Here is a 15,972-nt window from a genome sequence, read left to right on the forward strand (position 1 = left end):
GAAATAGGAACCTTTTAGGTTTCAGTCTTTAAGAAATGAGGTAAGAGTTATATCAGAAATCTTCAGTCATAAGTGTAACACTTAACACTGAATGACTGATAATATATAATAATTATATCATTCAATCGAGTACCTGGTTGTATTTGGAGTATAAAAGAAGGTACAGTGCAAACTGTACACGCATGTTTGTTTGATGTAAGTTTTGTGTGAAAATTAACATGTATTATATTTGTCTTTTTTGAAAACTGTACAATTTCTGTAATATTTTACATTTGATATTGTATATAAAAGAAAAATATTCTCAATGCCTTGTTTGTGGTCAGACGTCACAATCTCAATAAACCAGTGATGTTTTGGGAGAGAGACAGCTGCTGTTCATAAAACCACAACAGATTAAAAAAAGAAATCACCAAAATACAAAGAATAATGTTTTTATTTATCTTCACCTCCAACATGTCTTTTCAGTTAAATGGTCCATCAACAGTAGGGTCTACTCTGTGTACTAACACAAGAAACGTGTACTGGTTGATTGCCTTCATTTCGTAACAAAACAGCTAAATGAAATGTGCATACGTGTTGTGTATGTATAAACATTTAAATACTAATTTCCATATAACCCTGTGCTCATTAATACTGATTCTTGTTTAAGGACCCGACTTCACATATTCCAATGTTCTAAAAGGCAGAAGTTCATGTCGGGTGTAAATATTCATTATGTACAAATGTCAATATTTCTGAGCACAGGGAAGTTTTAAGCTTTATTGGCAGAACCTTATTGGCCAGTACATATTTACTGTACATCTTATATTTCTGAACTTCTCTCTGCGTTTTGTCTCGTCTCTGTCCTGTGATGTGAACGCTCCAAAGTGACGGCCAAGATTGCAAGAAGAATGTATTCCTGTTTCAGAACTGCAAGAGCAAAACAAAAACAACGTCTGAGCTAAAAAACATCTCACAAACAAGAAATACATAAAGATTTTATATGAATAATACACAATAATAACTCTTTAATAACAAAACATTTTTGTAATTAGCAGTAAACTGAACACAATCAGAAACAATATTAAATAGTTTGTCACCCTAATATAAAAAATAATGCAAAAACAAACCACTAATTAAAAATGTAGAAGAATAAGACTTACGTTTTTGAGGAACTCTTCAGCGACGATACGAGCTCTAGCGTTGACCGACAGCTTCATTTCACTGATCTCTTTGTCAATTTCCTCCATGAAATGAATGACATAGTCCACCAGTTTATGTTTGTACATCTGCTCTGTGTGGAAGTTGGTGATTAGAAAACTGATGTCGTACCCCTGCATAGAAAAAGAAAAGAGATGGATGTAAAGACACAAATAATTCAGGATGCCATCAGGAGAGTGGATAGCTAACCTGAGCCCATCATGCCAAGAAGTAAGTGGCCATCACTGTCTGTAACTCATGATGCCGAGATGAGGAGATTGGAGTTCTGGGGCTCGATCCGGTTTGAACCAAAAATATGTCAAGTCTCTAATCAAACAATTACTTGTTTCTGGGCATTTCCTATGTCTTCATTTCATGATAAAACATACATTACATGTCGTAATTTCTGGCTCAGAGATTAAATACCATCCATTTTTTAAACAGAGCACTGGGTTTTTTAACATTATATTATATTCAAGAACCCAAACCAGTCAAGATCATTCAGGGTTTTATGAAGTAAAACTTGATCAAATCATAGAGGAAATGAAAAGAAATGTCAAACTAAACCCTGTAAATGTGTTATGTGTTGTCTGTTGACCCTTTTTCAAAGCCCACATACCTCCACTGGTTTCCTCCTGAGGATGAAGAAGTTCTCTGCTCTCATCATCATGAAACGCATGAACTTATGGCACAGAATCTTCTCGATCTCGTCTGCCTAAAGCAGCAAGTAGAGGGAAACAGTCGTCAGTCATCTAACATTGACGTTTGATCCTTTTATGCGATACTATGCGCCCAGCAGTTTGGAGGCCGACAGACCTGCTTGACAGCGATGCTGACTCTGACGGAGTTGATGGAGCCTTCGATCAGAACCTTCTCCTTTTCATTGCGGCTGATGATCACCGGCTGGAGCAGCAGTTCTTTACTACTTCTGGAATTGGAACGAAACGCATACTCTTAATAATGGTGTTTTATACTTGTTTACTTCTTTGTTTTAAAGCCGTGATGACAGGCTCACCGCACTTCCACTTCTGGCTTGTTGTGTCTCTCCACCACTTGCGATGAGAAGTTCTCCAGACAGAGGGCGGCCTGCAGGGTGGCGCGCACCGCGTTGAGGTATGGTCGCAGGGTGGCCGTCTGAGGAGGAGCACAAGTGATCCATTAGTCAAAGAGAGCGAATCTGAAACCACAGCTCCAGCCTGAGTGGAGACATGTTTCCATTACACACTTCCTCCCTGGTTACACTGATTACAATCTGTCTTTGGTCTCAAACCAGAAGAGGCGACTGCTCGGCCACGTTGGACCTGCACATGACAACTAGCAGTTCACCTGAAGCTTCTTCATATTTAATAATTATGTAAACGTTATGTAAACATGATATTGCTCTTGGCCTCATAAAGCTGAGAGCAGCTGGCCTGGTTGAGATGCGTCTGAGGAGCAGACCTCCGTCCAAGTACATTAAAAAAAACATTGTGTGTCGGTTGTGTGCATCAGTGTCACACTACGACATGTGGATGACACTGACGCGACTGTGGCTGGTAACATGAATGAGCAGCTGCACAATAAATACATTTAAAACCGGGCCGGGTCATCAGGAGGTCCTGCAGCAGCAGCATCTTGTGTCCACCACAGTCTTTGACATTATACTGAACAACAACCTCTCACTATGTCTCCACCACCGACAGTGATACGTCTGATGGCTTCTAAGACGCTGAATGAGTTCTCGTTTGTTTCCTCTGAGCCTGGACCAGCTAGCGTTAGCCTGTTAGCTAGCTTAGCTGGAAGAGATGACAACATTTGGAGGAAGAAACGCGCTGCGCCCCCCAACACGTATGTGACGTTGGTCGAGGAGCTGCAACAAATTAATGTCGATGCGGCTCAATGTTAAAACGTATTAAACTCGGTCGGTGTATCAGGGTAAATGTGTAGTTTGTCTCACCATTTCTCTGGAGGAGCAGAGCAGCTAAAGGCGGAAGTAGCTTCAATTGTCAGAACACCGGAAGTCCGCTCTGCCTCCACCGAGCTGCTGCTGATCTATCATCCATCACATTTATAATATCAATAACAAACGTTTATTCACAATGAATATGATACATGTACAGTTAATCAATCTATAATGATATATTACAAGCAACAAGCACAACAGTCCCTGTGCTCAAATGATTCAAAGCTGAAAGTGAAAATATGTTCCTGTAGAAACATCAGTTTAAAAGGTTACTGTCATTTTATTTTGACATTCTGATCAGTCACATAATAATGATGTGGGACAACATTCTTTTTTATCCTGATTTTGTGTGTGTCTTAATTTCTACTGCGGTCAAGCCAGCCGACACAGAAATTCTACTGCGCGAGTGCGCGCATATACTGACACTTATGGTAAACGCATCCAAAGCGTTTTTTCAAAATAAACTGTTGACATGGAGCATAAAAAATGCATAATTGAAAATCAAATAGATTGGATTATAGTCACAAGAAGTATATATCGTCTCATGTGTCATTTTTATGAATAGCATTTTGACTATCAATTTAGAGATTTTACAAAATAAAAGTCACACATTTTTAGCTTCAAGTAGCTAATTTCTGGATATTTCAAAGTATTATAAAAGCACTGCTTAATAAGTTCAGAGAGAGACTGATATGCCTGTGTTCAGGACCTCTCTGACTACCTACATTCTGAATATCAAACATATTTGCTGTATAGATTAAGATATTTTTCAAAGTAAAGTCCAACATGTGTAAAAACAAATCAGTTAATTTCTGGATATTTCAAAGTACTATAAAAGCACTTTGCTCAATAAGTTCAGAGAGAGACGGATATGCCTGTGTTCAGGATCTCTCTGACTACCTACAAACTGAATATCAAACATTTTTACTGTATATATTTGGAGATTTTTCAAAGTAAAGTCCAACATGTGTACAATCAAATCAGTTAATTTCTGGATATTTCAAAGTTCTATAAAAATACTTTGCTCAGTAAGTTCAGAGTGAGATTGACATGTCTGTGTTCAGGACCTCTCTGACTTCCCTAGAGACTGAATATCAAACATATTGACTGTATAGATTAAAGACCTCTCTGACTACCTACATACTGAAAAAGATGTAGGTAACATTTTTACTGGATAGATTTGGAGATTTTTCAAAGTAAAGTCCAACATTTTCACTGTGGAATAGATCATTTCAAGATTTTTTACTGTAGAAAATAAATCATTTCAGGATACTGCAAAGTACTGTAAAAACACTAAATAAGTGGGTTAGGGTTTAAGGCTAGGGTTAGGGTTATGGGTAAAGAAAGGTCGTAGAGACTTGCGAGTAGGCTCTACCCCCACTAATGTGGGCACTCCTGATCGATTGGTCCCATCCATGGTTGGGGTTGCAATTAGGGTTAGGGTTATGAGCTAGGGTTTAGGGCTGCGTCTCGGACATATTTTTTCCAATCAAGTCCAAGCTAGACATGTAAGACGAGAATCTCGGCCTGATGACATCTACACAGAAATCATGGCTTAAAATCACAGCGCCAAAGGAGACGATGTTGTCATAACTCCAGTGTGCATTGTTTTATCAGCACCAAACTTCTGTCACATGATCAGAGGAGTCCAAGCTTGAATAGCTCTATGTGTCAATATTAATTCAGTGTCATAGCGCCACCTACTTAGTCACCATGAAACAGGAAGTACTTTGTGAATCCACTCTGCATTATCCAACCAGCTCTACTAAACTGCTGACCTATGATCACAATCCTGACCTGAACACATCCATATAGTAATATAAGTTCAGGGTCATAGCGTCACCTACTGATCAGTGTGAAAATTAAGTTGTTGTAACATTGTCCAATCGACACAAAATTGCTCACACTACATCAGAGCCCCTACTTGAACAGATATATTAGTCTGTATGCAATAATAGTGATGGCGCCACCTACTGGCAACAGGAAATAAGCCTTGTTTTACAACTATCATGCGATTAACATACAATTTTCACAGTGTGATGTGCAATTGATAGCATGGAACGTAATGAGCGATGAGCAGGCAAGGATCGACATCGCTCGACAGACGCAGGAAGTGAAGTAAGACTTTTATCTTTTTTAAGTCATTGCTGTAGTTTATTTATAAACACATAGCAGTTGAGAATGGTCTAAATATAGCTAGTAGGGGCTCAGTGTCCTGACACACTGAGGAAATGATGTTTCAGAAAACACACAAATATATACACATAACAAAATTAATGATTTTAAAACTATATTAAGCTGTTAAGAAGTTTGTTGTGCATGTTGCCTCACTGGGAACCTTGAATATAACAGTTGACTCTCTCAAAATAGAAAGTGTCAAGTCAATATGGTTGCTGTCTTGCTGGAAAGTAAAGTAATAATTGTGTATCAAATTGTGAGTATGGAGCAAAGGCTTGAGTTTGGACAACATGGGAGTTTGTGATGGTCACCAAATTTAAGAGATGTAAAGTTGTCCTGCACCTCGTGAGATGTATAATTAGCTAATCTAAGTGAAATCCCCTTTGTGGAAGCATTTACCAGGTTTTCCAAACACTGCTGCTCATCCTAACATTCCATCCGACATAACCCACGTCTCAAATCAGACACAAATGCCAAGAAAAGTAAGTGCATCTCAGGCGAGGAAAAGCCTGGATGCAGTAAGGAAATGCAAGAAATTGACCACATTGACACACAAAGTCATACACAGATATATTCAAGAGTTTTATTATTTGACATCCCAATTTAGTTTGACTACATCATTGGCATCGAAGTGAGCATCCTCTATAAGGAGTAATAGCAGGGCAAAACGTTGGATTTTTTTTTCTTTAAATGGAGAGAGAACATCGATTTCTGTTCAGTCCATCAGCCTTTTACCATTATTGTCTATACACCGTAATACACAATCCATTAAAAATATTAAGTACTTAGCCGACCTGAGCTACAAGCAGATAGAGAGAACAGCGATAATAAAGACGACAGAGGCAGATGTATGTGTGTCTGTGTGTGTTGGTGACACGTACTGTAATTCCATAGCATTGAAAGATGTCTGATGAAGGACGTAAACACACAGCAGTAATAGAAGCGGTACAGGTAATGTTACATAAAAGGCAAATATTAATATATTAAGAATTAATCCATGTTTTACACTGTGACTGCATCATTAGCTTCAACATGTCTTCTCAGGAATATTTCCGCTCGGTGAGGCCGGTGTAAACCCACAAACCTTGACAAGGCAAAACAATCACCAAACTGATTCTCAATGTGTATTAGAAGGAGAATGAACAGGGATCATTTGAAGGTGTGTAGCCGACGTTGCCCAAAATCAGTCATCCCACTATAACATTTAAAAGACAAGAACATAATAGAAAGTGCAAAAAAAAAAAAAAGTATATTTCAGATTGGCTTCAGAAATATTATCAGCCAATTGAGGAAAAAAAAATATATATATATATATATATATATATATATATATATATATATATATATATATATATATATACACACACAAATATAATTTGTTGAAAGACAGGCAATATAAAGCAAATAGAAAACAGACGGTGAGAATAAGATACTTGGAATGCCGACACTAGCCAACATCGTCTCACACTACAGAGCATCAGCCAGTCCATCCAGAGTTCCCAATTGCAGTGTTTAAACATAGCTCCCTCGGACCCCTGTGTGTGAGAATCAGGGGCAGACAATTGGAGATCACTCGCTATCAAGTCAGGGACCGTGAGGTCAAATGGGGTGTCATTCTTTTCATGTGATCTTTGAGCAATGGATTTTGCAGCGAGTACGCTAGTGTATTAATTTGTGTGCTAAGTGGGCGGTGGGTACATCCATGTGCAGCGTACTTTGTGTGGGGTTGTGTTGATGGAATGAACAGAGATGTGAAGAAGGAAGACCAGCAGGGAAGAACTTTCCCTCGGAGCAAGGTGCAGGTGATGTGACCGGTGACGGGGTGGTTCAGAAAGCCAAGTGAGAAGATGGTCCGAGTTGTCCTTTAGCAGCTGCAGATTTCTGCTGAAGGTTTTGCTCTGTCGTTCCTATCCAGTTTTATGGGCTCTGGGAATTCATTATACAACTCCACTTCTGTCTCCTGTGAGGAATCAAGAGACAGACATAAGCAGTGTAGACAAATAAAAAGACGTGACACTAACTCATTTATCATTTTCATTTTTAAGTAGCCGTGACTCACCTGTTTGAGGGCGTTACGTGCAATTGTCTGGAATGCCTGTTCTACATTTATGGCTTCTTTGGCACTGGTCTCAAAGTAGGGGATGTTGTTCTTACTCTGACACCAAGCCTGAGCTCTTTTGGTGGTTACCTGTGTGTATGAAGAGGAAGAGAATTATCAATAGAGAAAGCTTAAATCAGTAAACTTGTCATTAAGAGATTCAATAAAAAATAACTATTCTTAAATCAAGCCTGTAATGTCAATATGAATGTTACTATTTTTCATGCTTAAAATCAAAAAGGGATTGGGAGCATCAAAGGGTTGCATTGAAAACCTATAACCAGGGGTGGAAAGAAAATGTACTCAAGCACAAGGAAAATTACGGGTGTAAAAAAATGACAAAGTGATTCACTTGAATTGTAGTCTTCAAAAATACAGTCAAAGGGGAATGGAGGGAGTGTTACATAGTTCTAATAATGATAATAAAACTATGAAAGAATACCGTAAAGCCTTAAAGTATTCTTTCATAGGCCAGGTGTACTTGTATTTTAATACATGCAAGATGTTCCAGGAGAAAACGGCACCGAAAGGAGCCCAAAATAGTCCACTTTGCTGCCTGTCCACACAACTGATAAATCGATACATACAAATCTACTAATTAACATGACAACTGGTGTCAATGCATTTTATGGAGAAAAATTAAGCTACATAGATCAAACAGCTTGTCATTTCTTGCAGAATTAACAGCAAAATTAAGCAGCAGAAAAAGCCATGGTGTATAAACGACACACAACACAGCCGCTTTCTATGCTATCATCTATCAGTCATTAGTTGCACACACATGTGAACCACACTCTTGAATCTTGTGCACCAGCATGACTTCTACATTCTGCTCTAGATCTGAATTTGATTATTTATTTTTTAAGTAAAATCTACCACTCCACTCAGCCACGACAGGAATAGTGGACAACATCAGAAAGGTGAAGCACACCTCACTGAGGGTGAAGTGAATGTAGAAGTCTCAGCTGAAGGATCCAACATCAGTAAAACAAAACAAAGACAACAGAAAAGGAAGTCAAGAACAAAATAAAACCGGCTTTGATCACTTCCAGTCAGATCAAACAATTTCACAAATAACCATATTTTTTAGCCACATTCCAATGATCCACTTGATAAAACTATATTTAAAATATGACCAACGTGACATATCCTGAGGCTGGTGTCAATCCAGTTGTTTAAGAGCATCAGCCATGTGCAGCCAGAAGTGTTTCAAAAGCAATAAAACCCTCAATGTGGCTCTGTATGACTGTTCACAGCTGAAACACACCCACAAGGCCTGGGCCTGAGCTTTGAGGTCTGACATATGGAGAATGCAATGGAGGATAGGTCAGGATTTAAAATGTGTCCAATGGAGGCACTATCTACTCATACCAACCTGTCTATTCTCCAGGTCGATCTTGTTGCCTAGCACCACAAAGGGGAAGTTCTCCGGATCCCTGGGACTGGCCTGGATCAGGAACTCGTCCCTCCAGCTGTCGAGGGTCTTGAACGTATTGGGTGCGGTCACGTCGAACACCAGAACGCAGCAGTCTGCTCCACGGTAGAACGCAACACCCAAGGACTGGAACCTCTCCTGTCCAGCTGTGTCCCATATCTAGACAAAAATAGAAAGACAACAATTCTAATAAATGGAGAGGATTACAGGAGTGAGGACAAGATGGAAACAAATACAGCAATATGATGATAATCTAAAAAGAATGCTGTTTAAATCCTTGAATTATTTAATGCTGCCTTCCCCCAGTACCTCGCTGACCTCCTTCTCCCCTGCACTTCATCCCGGAACCTAAAATCCTGATATAAAGGTCTGCTCGCTGTGCCTTGCACCAACCTGCCAACTCGCTCCCGGCAGAGATGTGCAATCCCCCCCCATCTCTAGGCACTTTTAAATAACCGGTTACATTAAATAACTCCTTAAGTTCTCTTCCAGCTTTTGACTAGTAAAGTTTCATTATTTCCAGCTAGAGTTTCCCCAAAATAGTTTTTGTCCTTGTTCTGATTCGTTTTTCAAACTTTGTATATTAGCCTTTGGCTTCTTGAAAGGTGCTATACAAACCCAAGTTATTTATATTATTATTATTTTAAGTTGTATATGTGCCGCACCTGCATTGTAACGAGCCGGTCGTCCACCATCACCTCTTTCGTCAGGAAGTCTGCTCCTATTGTAGCTTTGTACTGGTTACTGAACTTCTTGTTCACGTACTGGTTCATGAGGGAGGTCTTTCCAACACTGAGCAACGACAGAGTAGACAACAGAATAACAGACACTGCAGGTGGTAGAAGAGGAGAAGAAATAAACTGGGGTACATGTTGACTGATGAAATAGAGCCATGTGACTTTGGATGTAATCAAGACCCTATTTACTCTCTGTACCATGTTATGCATGTTGAGTTTTTCAGAGAGCACTTGATGTTCAAATAGCCAAACGCAACCAAATGCATGTTTCTAAGACAACCCAGTGCAGTACTAGGAATTATAATGACATAAGTATTGTAACGGAAGAGATCATGTCTGGTTAATTCTGCAGATGGTTTAAAAAACGGTAAAGCTGCATTGGTGAAGAGCAGAGGCCTCATTCTGCCTGGATACAGTTTGTGTCACAATCATAACTCCTGCCAACAAGGAAGTCATCTTAATACAGACTGATTTAAACAGAGGATTCAACTCCAAAATTCAATGACACCGTGGCATTTAGGTGTTTTCCCACCAAGCTATTTTAGAACATTAATAACCGATGATTGACGTGAAATATGACACGTTGGGACTCACCCAGAATCTCCCAGGATGATGACTTTCAGGAGCACTTTCTTCCTGGATGTCATTTTTCAGCAGCTGCGGAGAGAAAAACAGTAAAATGTTTAGTAAGTTCTACTTTACACTAATATATATTTGTCACAAACTAATGACCACATAAAAATCCATGAAAAAATATGTCTCAGAGCAGAGAAATGCCATTGGGAAACAGTAGTCTACAAATTTGCGCGTAGAGCTTCTTGCGCATGGACCAATCTGGTCTGAATGCCATTTATTCCAGTCATGTGCTCTCTAAGCTGCTGGGCAAATCACGAGAACCACATCATTCTTTCTCTTTCCCCTCTTACACACCACAGGAAGTCACCTCCTTAAGAACGGACTCTTCAAAACCGAGTGACACATCTGAAATGTTCTGCTGATCTCCCCTTCACTGTGCAGACCAGCTACTACACGTGTCAATGATCTCTGAGCACTCTACAGACAGTACACTACACTTACAGCAGCATACACACCATGAGTTAGGGGACTCTCTACATGTGCAATTTCAATAAAGCCCTATTGTCTGAGTCTTCATATTACATTATAGTGAATGAAAATCTAAAATTGTACTTATGAGTTCTCACTATGTCATGCCTTCAAATGTAGCGATCAAACACTAAAATATCAAAGAATGAGGAACAACTTTGGCATCTTCATGTGTAAAAAAATGTTTCCTCAATTCTAGCGTCTGCAACAAAATACATGTTGTGTCAGTGTTCGACTTATAACTGTAGGAAATCTTCATTACGAAATCTGTGTAATTTCTGAAAACTTGAATGCAGCAGTGAACAGTAATGTGCATCATTTCCTTATATCAAAATTGATTAAGCAAGATCAGAGATTTTGTCAAATGCACAAGTGAGAAAATCACATGACAATTCTTTAAAAATGCATTCAACCATGTGTCCACAAGAAGTGGTTGGTAGTAGTGCACATACGATATGGCTTTTTGGAAGCCTATGCCGAAAATAGGGAGTCCAATTTTTATAAATATAGAAGTTACATAAAACTTACTCTGCATTGTGTATTCTTTTAAGTTTTTATATTGGTGTAAATGATTTGCTTAAGCACTGTCCTGATGAAGACGCATTTTTAGACCTCCTCTATTTACACAATATCAGGACTTTTCGAGACTACTACTCATAACCAAACAAAGTGTAGAACAGTAAAATAAACAAGTCTATGTTCCCGTCCTGGGGGATTTTCTGAAATAAACCTTGTTTACATAGCAGTCTGCTTTATCCTTAGTTAACATGCGTGCGCACTGATTTTGATAAGAAATAAAACCTTAGAAAGTCTACAGTAGATGTGCATGCAGTCTGTGAGGGCGGCTGCAGTAGTGAATGTCTGAAGGGCATAAGATGCAGTGTTTCCCTAATACAATGAAGATTATCTTAAATGTGACTAAGGACAATCACATGTGTTAATTACTAAGGGCTGCAAAAATAGATACATTTTTCATTGATGATTATTCTCCCAAACAGATATTTTGTCCAAGACTCAAACGTATTCAGTTTGTATGAAAAGGATACAACTATTGAGAAGAAGATGCAAAAAAAATTTCATATTTTCCTATAAAAAAATACTGGAACAACTGTCGATCAAGAAATCAATGTGTGTGTGTATCAATGTGAAATCAAGCTGCCCTGCTGTCTATACTGTTTCTTAACAAACATCTCTTTAATCACAAGTTCTGTGGCTGGCTTTAGGGAAATTAAATGATTACTTCCATCTGTTTTTATGAAGCGCACCAACCTGTTACACAACAGTCTAAAAGAAAAGTTGACCACTTCCTATCTGAACATCACGTAAGTTCGGGTGTTCCCTAACATTATGAGACGTGAGACTTCGGTAGCTAAGCTGACTGAACAGAAAAAACAAAGATAGTCAGAATCATAGCTTTCACATATGCTGGAATCAGAAAGACTGAATTCTGACATAGGATAATTGTTAAATAAAATAAATGTGTGAGATGAGTCCAAAATTCTAAACTTAAGCCTATGAAACACAAACCCTTCTTCAGTTCCCATCAGGAGCTGTAAAGTACACTTGCATCCTTTCTGGGTGGAATAAGCACAGCACTCCGGTGACTACCATACTGTGAAGACTGTGAAGAGCTGACAGGAGCAAGAGCAGCAGCACATCACCGAAGTCTGGGCATGCTCAAACCACAGTCACATGACAACAGAGCTAACTAACCCACATCTTGATCGTCTCACAGACAAACAGAGGGTTAGACACAGAATCCTGAACGAGATTATAGTCCGTGACAGGAGACTTAGTTTGGAATCCGGTGGACTTCTCACCAAACTGACTGATTCATATTATTATGATTGTTACATCAATGTTTACTGGAAAATGTGACTGATACAAATATGAGCATTTTGTAGGAAACTGAATACATATGAAGAACAATATGTACAGTATTTGCAAGTTAATAGAAATACTAAAGGAATGTGTTTACTTTGATCCTACACAAAGAAATAGGTGCTAGGTTAAAGTCACTTGTTTACTCAATTTTAGCTGATAAACAACTGTAAATGATACATTGTGTATGATGCAAGCACACTAACAGTCGAAAACAAACTAGGGACTAAATATAGATTGGGACAGCTGAGTTCAGATGTTGCTCAATGCTCTGTCAACCTCTACATGTTAATAGAATAACTCATTAGAGCACTAACTTTCCTAGTATGTTGTGAAGCCAAATGTTTCTGTAAACCACGAACATCACACAACTCTGCCTTCATAATACAGAACTATATTAAGAGAAAGGCAAAACATTTGTTTTCCACAAGAGCTTACACAAAAACCTGCTAATTTGACTGTAAACATTGAAGTGCACCACTACCAGACCCTACTGGAAGGTAGATGGTGTAATGCAGCAGGAACATCATGATAACATAAATAACATACTGATAATATGAATAATTAGACATGTCACCTTGTGGGATAAGAGAAGAGCTGGAACTGAAGCTGATCCAAACAACCAGGCGGGTAATTCAGACTCAAATCATTTCAATTAACTTGAGATGAATAGTTGTCATCTAATGCAATTAGTTCAAAACTAAATCACAGCGCAGGGACTCATCTCACTGTTTATACACTGCATCCCAGGAAAGAGGTGGGGGAGATTAGACGAAAAACATGAGGACTTCTCAGTTTGGACGTGAACAACACCGGTGTCATCTCAACCCAACGCGTTGGGACAGGTAATAGGCGTAGAAGCCACCTAATCAAATACCTTTGATTAAACAAGGTGAGAACATGTAGATGCATGAGTCACAACCGAAACTAGAAGTCCCGTGTTCCTGGAAACACACCGACAGACACACAACGCTGCCAACAACAACATGTCGCCAAAAAAAGAAAAACCACCTTTGACCATGACTAGCACAGAAACTTGGGAGTTTTCAGTGGAAGGGCAGAGCTTCTCTCTGAGAGCATGAGGGCTAAGTGGAAACTCTAGTGATTCAAACTTCCACACTCTCAACATTTGACAGAGGACACATCTCCACGGAGCTGTGTTGCATCGACGTCGTCTCCGCCGGAGGAGCCACAGGCCTCGTTTTCGCAATCCAGCTTCTCGAAAAACACCGCAGCACCATTAACATTAACCGCAGCTGCATGAACAGGAACCCGAGATCATGACGAGAGAGTTCACGTTCACCACGGGATCAGACTGACGTAACCTGGAAGGAAGAACTTACTTTGGAGCTGGACCACAGCGGAGAGGACCCTCGAGCACCGGGGCAGGCTGTTGTTGTTCAGGGGGCAGCTAGCGTCGGAGGCTAACAAGGCGTTACGGCTGTTAGCTAGCTAGCTTCCTAGCTGCGGCTCCACTCGTTAGCTCGCGTTGGTTTGGCAACCCCTCGGTTCAGATGCTAGTAAAAAAACAGAGTCGCCCTTTGTGTAAAAAACACAGTGTCGTCAGCGGAGGAGGCAGATTGAGATGATTCGATTTGGCACTTTGTTAGAAGGCTGTTCTGCCTGGAGACCTGCTGCTACTGCTGCTGCTGCTGCTCTGTCTTCCCCTTTCACTTCCTCCTCCAACAACACGTCTGCGTCCTACGTAACACGCAGCTGCTTTAATGTTCCCCGCCCACCAGCACTACACAAAACAAAATCTGACTCAGAACATTCTGCTCATCTGAATAAAGTATAGTGATCACAGGAACAACAACAACAACAACAATAAAAGCAAACTGTGTTTCTATAGCACATTTTCATTAATTTTTATTTATTTCAATCATGTAAATAAAAAAGATAAATTATACAAACAAGTGAAAACAAGTAAACAGGAAGGAGTATTATTTACAAACAGTGATGAGGGATAAAAAACACCTCATGATTTAATCAACAAAGAGCAAAAAGAAGTACAAACTTAATCAAAACAAAGTTACGAGGTGCTTTACAAGTTAAAAATGAAAAATTGAAGACTAACAATAAGAAGATCACACAGCAATAGAGCACACAAATGAAATTTTGATTGTTTCATATGAGAAAAGATTAAAAATAAGATCAAATAAAAGATACAAAAATTATTAAAATAGAGAATAAGACCAGAACTAGGCGAACGTACACCAATAAAAGTAGAGTTTAGAGATTCAAAAGAGATTCAGAAATTCAGAAATATTTGCATCGGGAGAAGGTCCTCTCTACGGAGGCCGCCATTCTTTTTTACAGTAGAACAAACTGGACAAACCAAACACCTTCTATGTTTGAGGGCTTCCTCGGGTTCTCTTTCATTTTTGGAACGGTAGGGTGAGGTGAGGGGTATTCAGATGATAAGTTGTATTGACATTCCTACTATACATTGCAGCTATAGACATGTATCACATTTTTATGAGAGGACTAGCTATACCGTATGAATTCTGTATAACCGATAAGACTAGAGAAGTGCAGATTCATATTTTACACATTTTATATCCAACTGTTTATACTTCTACAAAATTTTTGATATTTAAATTAATTTAATAGCCATTAAAGAACTCATTCTGTCGTGTTGAGGGGTGTGAATCTCTAACAGCCAAAATATAAGACCTCTTTAAAGGACTTAAAGAAACTGGCCATCCTCCTGTGTGAGAGCACATAACTCCTGCTTCACATCAGTCCCCCCCCCACAAGTGACGCTTTTTCATCTCCATATGATCAACATAACGTTATGACTGTGACTCTTCATTGTGCTGAATCACTGTCAAAAGGGAAAGATGCAATAGTTCACCACTAGAGAGCACTGCCAGCTTATTTTATATGGGTGGACCAAGCGAAGCCGTTGTCCCAAACTTTGTCCTATACCTTCATGTTTTGCACCCTTGGTAAAGTGATGCCGCACTGTGTGATGATAGCATTGTGCTGAGAGAGTGGGCAAGAATAGATGAGTCATCTACTTAAATAAAGGAAAGATCAACGATTACTGTATTTTTATTTGTGCGATCGAAAAAATCAAAACCATGACTGACAACACCTCTGTAATTACTGCTCCTTTCCTCTCTGTCAGAAATTTTCTTTGTTATAAAATACTTTAAACATTGATATACCTCTCAATTCATATTAGACAAGGTTTTTTCTCATCAATGCTGTAAATACTGTTATTTTGCTGAAGTGCTCAGCTACACGCTGCACCTATTGCACTGCTGTCCACCCTAGGTGAGGGATCCTCTAAGAACAGGGTTGTTTGGGGGATAGTTTTTCCTTGTTCTTGCTGAGGGTTAAAGGCAGAGTATGTCATAACTTGTTAAGTCCCATGAGACAATCTGTGATTTGTGATTATGGGCCATGCTAA

At 39.2% G+C, this 15,972-nt stretch overlaps 2 protein-coding genes across 2 annotated transcripts; both read right to left on the reverse strand.

The window, feature by feature from the left end:
* Nucleotides 1-415: 415 nt before the first annotated feature.
* On the reverse strand, nt 416-3,174 carry arpc4 (actin related protein 2/3 complex, subunit 4). The gene is made up of 6 exons (XM_061069113.1): nt 3,116-3,174; nt 2,195-2,313; nt 1,996-2,107; nt 1,799-1,894; nt 1,143-1,313; nt 416-909 (listed from the first exon to the last, which is right to left on the reverse strand). The coding sequence occupies exons 1-6, from the start codon at nt 3,116-3,118 to the stop codon at nt 904-906; spliced, it is 507 nt and encodes a 168-aa protein (XP_060925096.1). The 5' UTR covers nt 3,119-3,174; the 3' UTR covers nt 416-903.
* A 2,694-nt stretch (nt 3,175-5,868) lies between these two features.
* On the reverse strand, nt 5,869-14,233 carry LOC132999897 (ras-related protein rab7-like). Its single transcript, XM_061069696.1, has 6 exons — nt 13,898-14,233; nt 10,164-10,226; nt 9,498-9,624; nt 8,773-8,991; nt 7,359-7,487; nt 5,869-7,259 (listed from the first exon to the last, which is right to left on the reverse strand). Exons 2-6 carry the CDS (start codon nt 10,214-10,216, stop codon nt 7,164-7,166), a joined length of 624 nt encoding a protein of 207 aa, XP_060925679.1. The 5' UTR covers nt 10,217-10,226; nt 13,898-14,233; the 3' UTR covers nt 5,869-7,163.
* Between the last annotated feature and the right edge of the window lie 1,739 nt (nt 14,234-15,972).

This window comes from Limanda limanda, chromosome 4 (assembly GCF_963576545.1).
Source record: "Limanda limanda chromosome 4, fLimLim1.1, whole genome shotgun sequence".
Classification (NCBI taxonomy): domain Eukaryota; kingdom Metazoa; phylum Chordata; class Actinopteri; order Pleuronectiformes; family Pleuronectidae; genus Limanda; species Limanda limanda.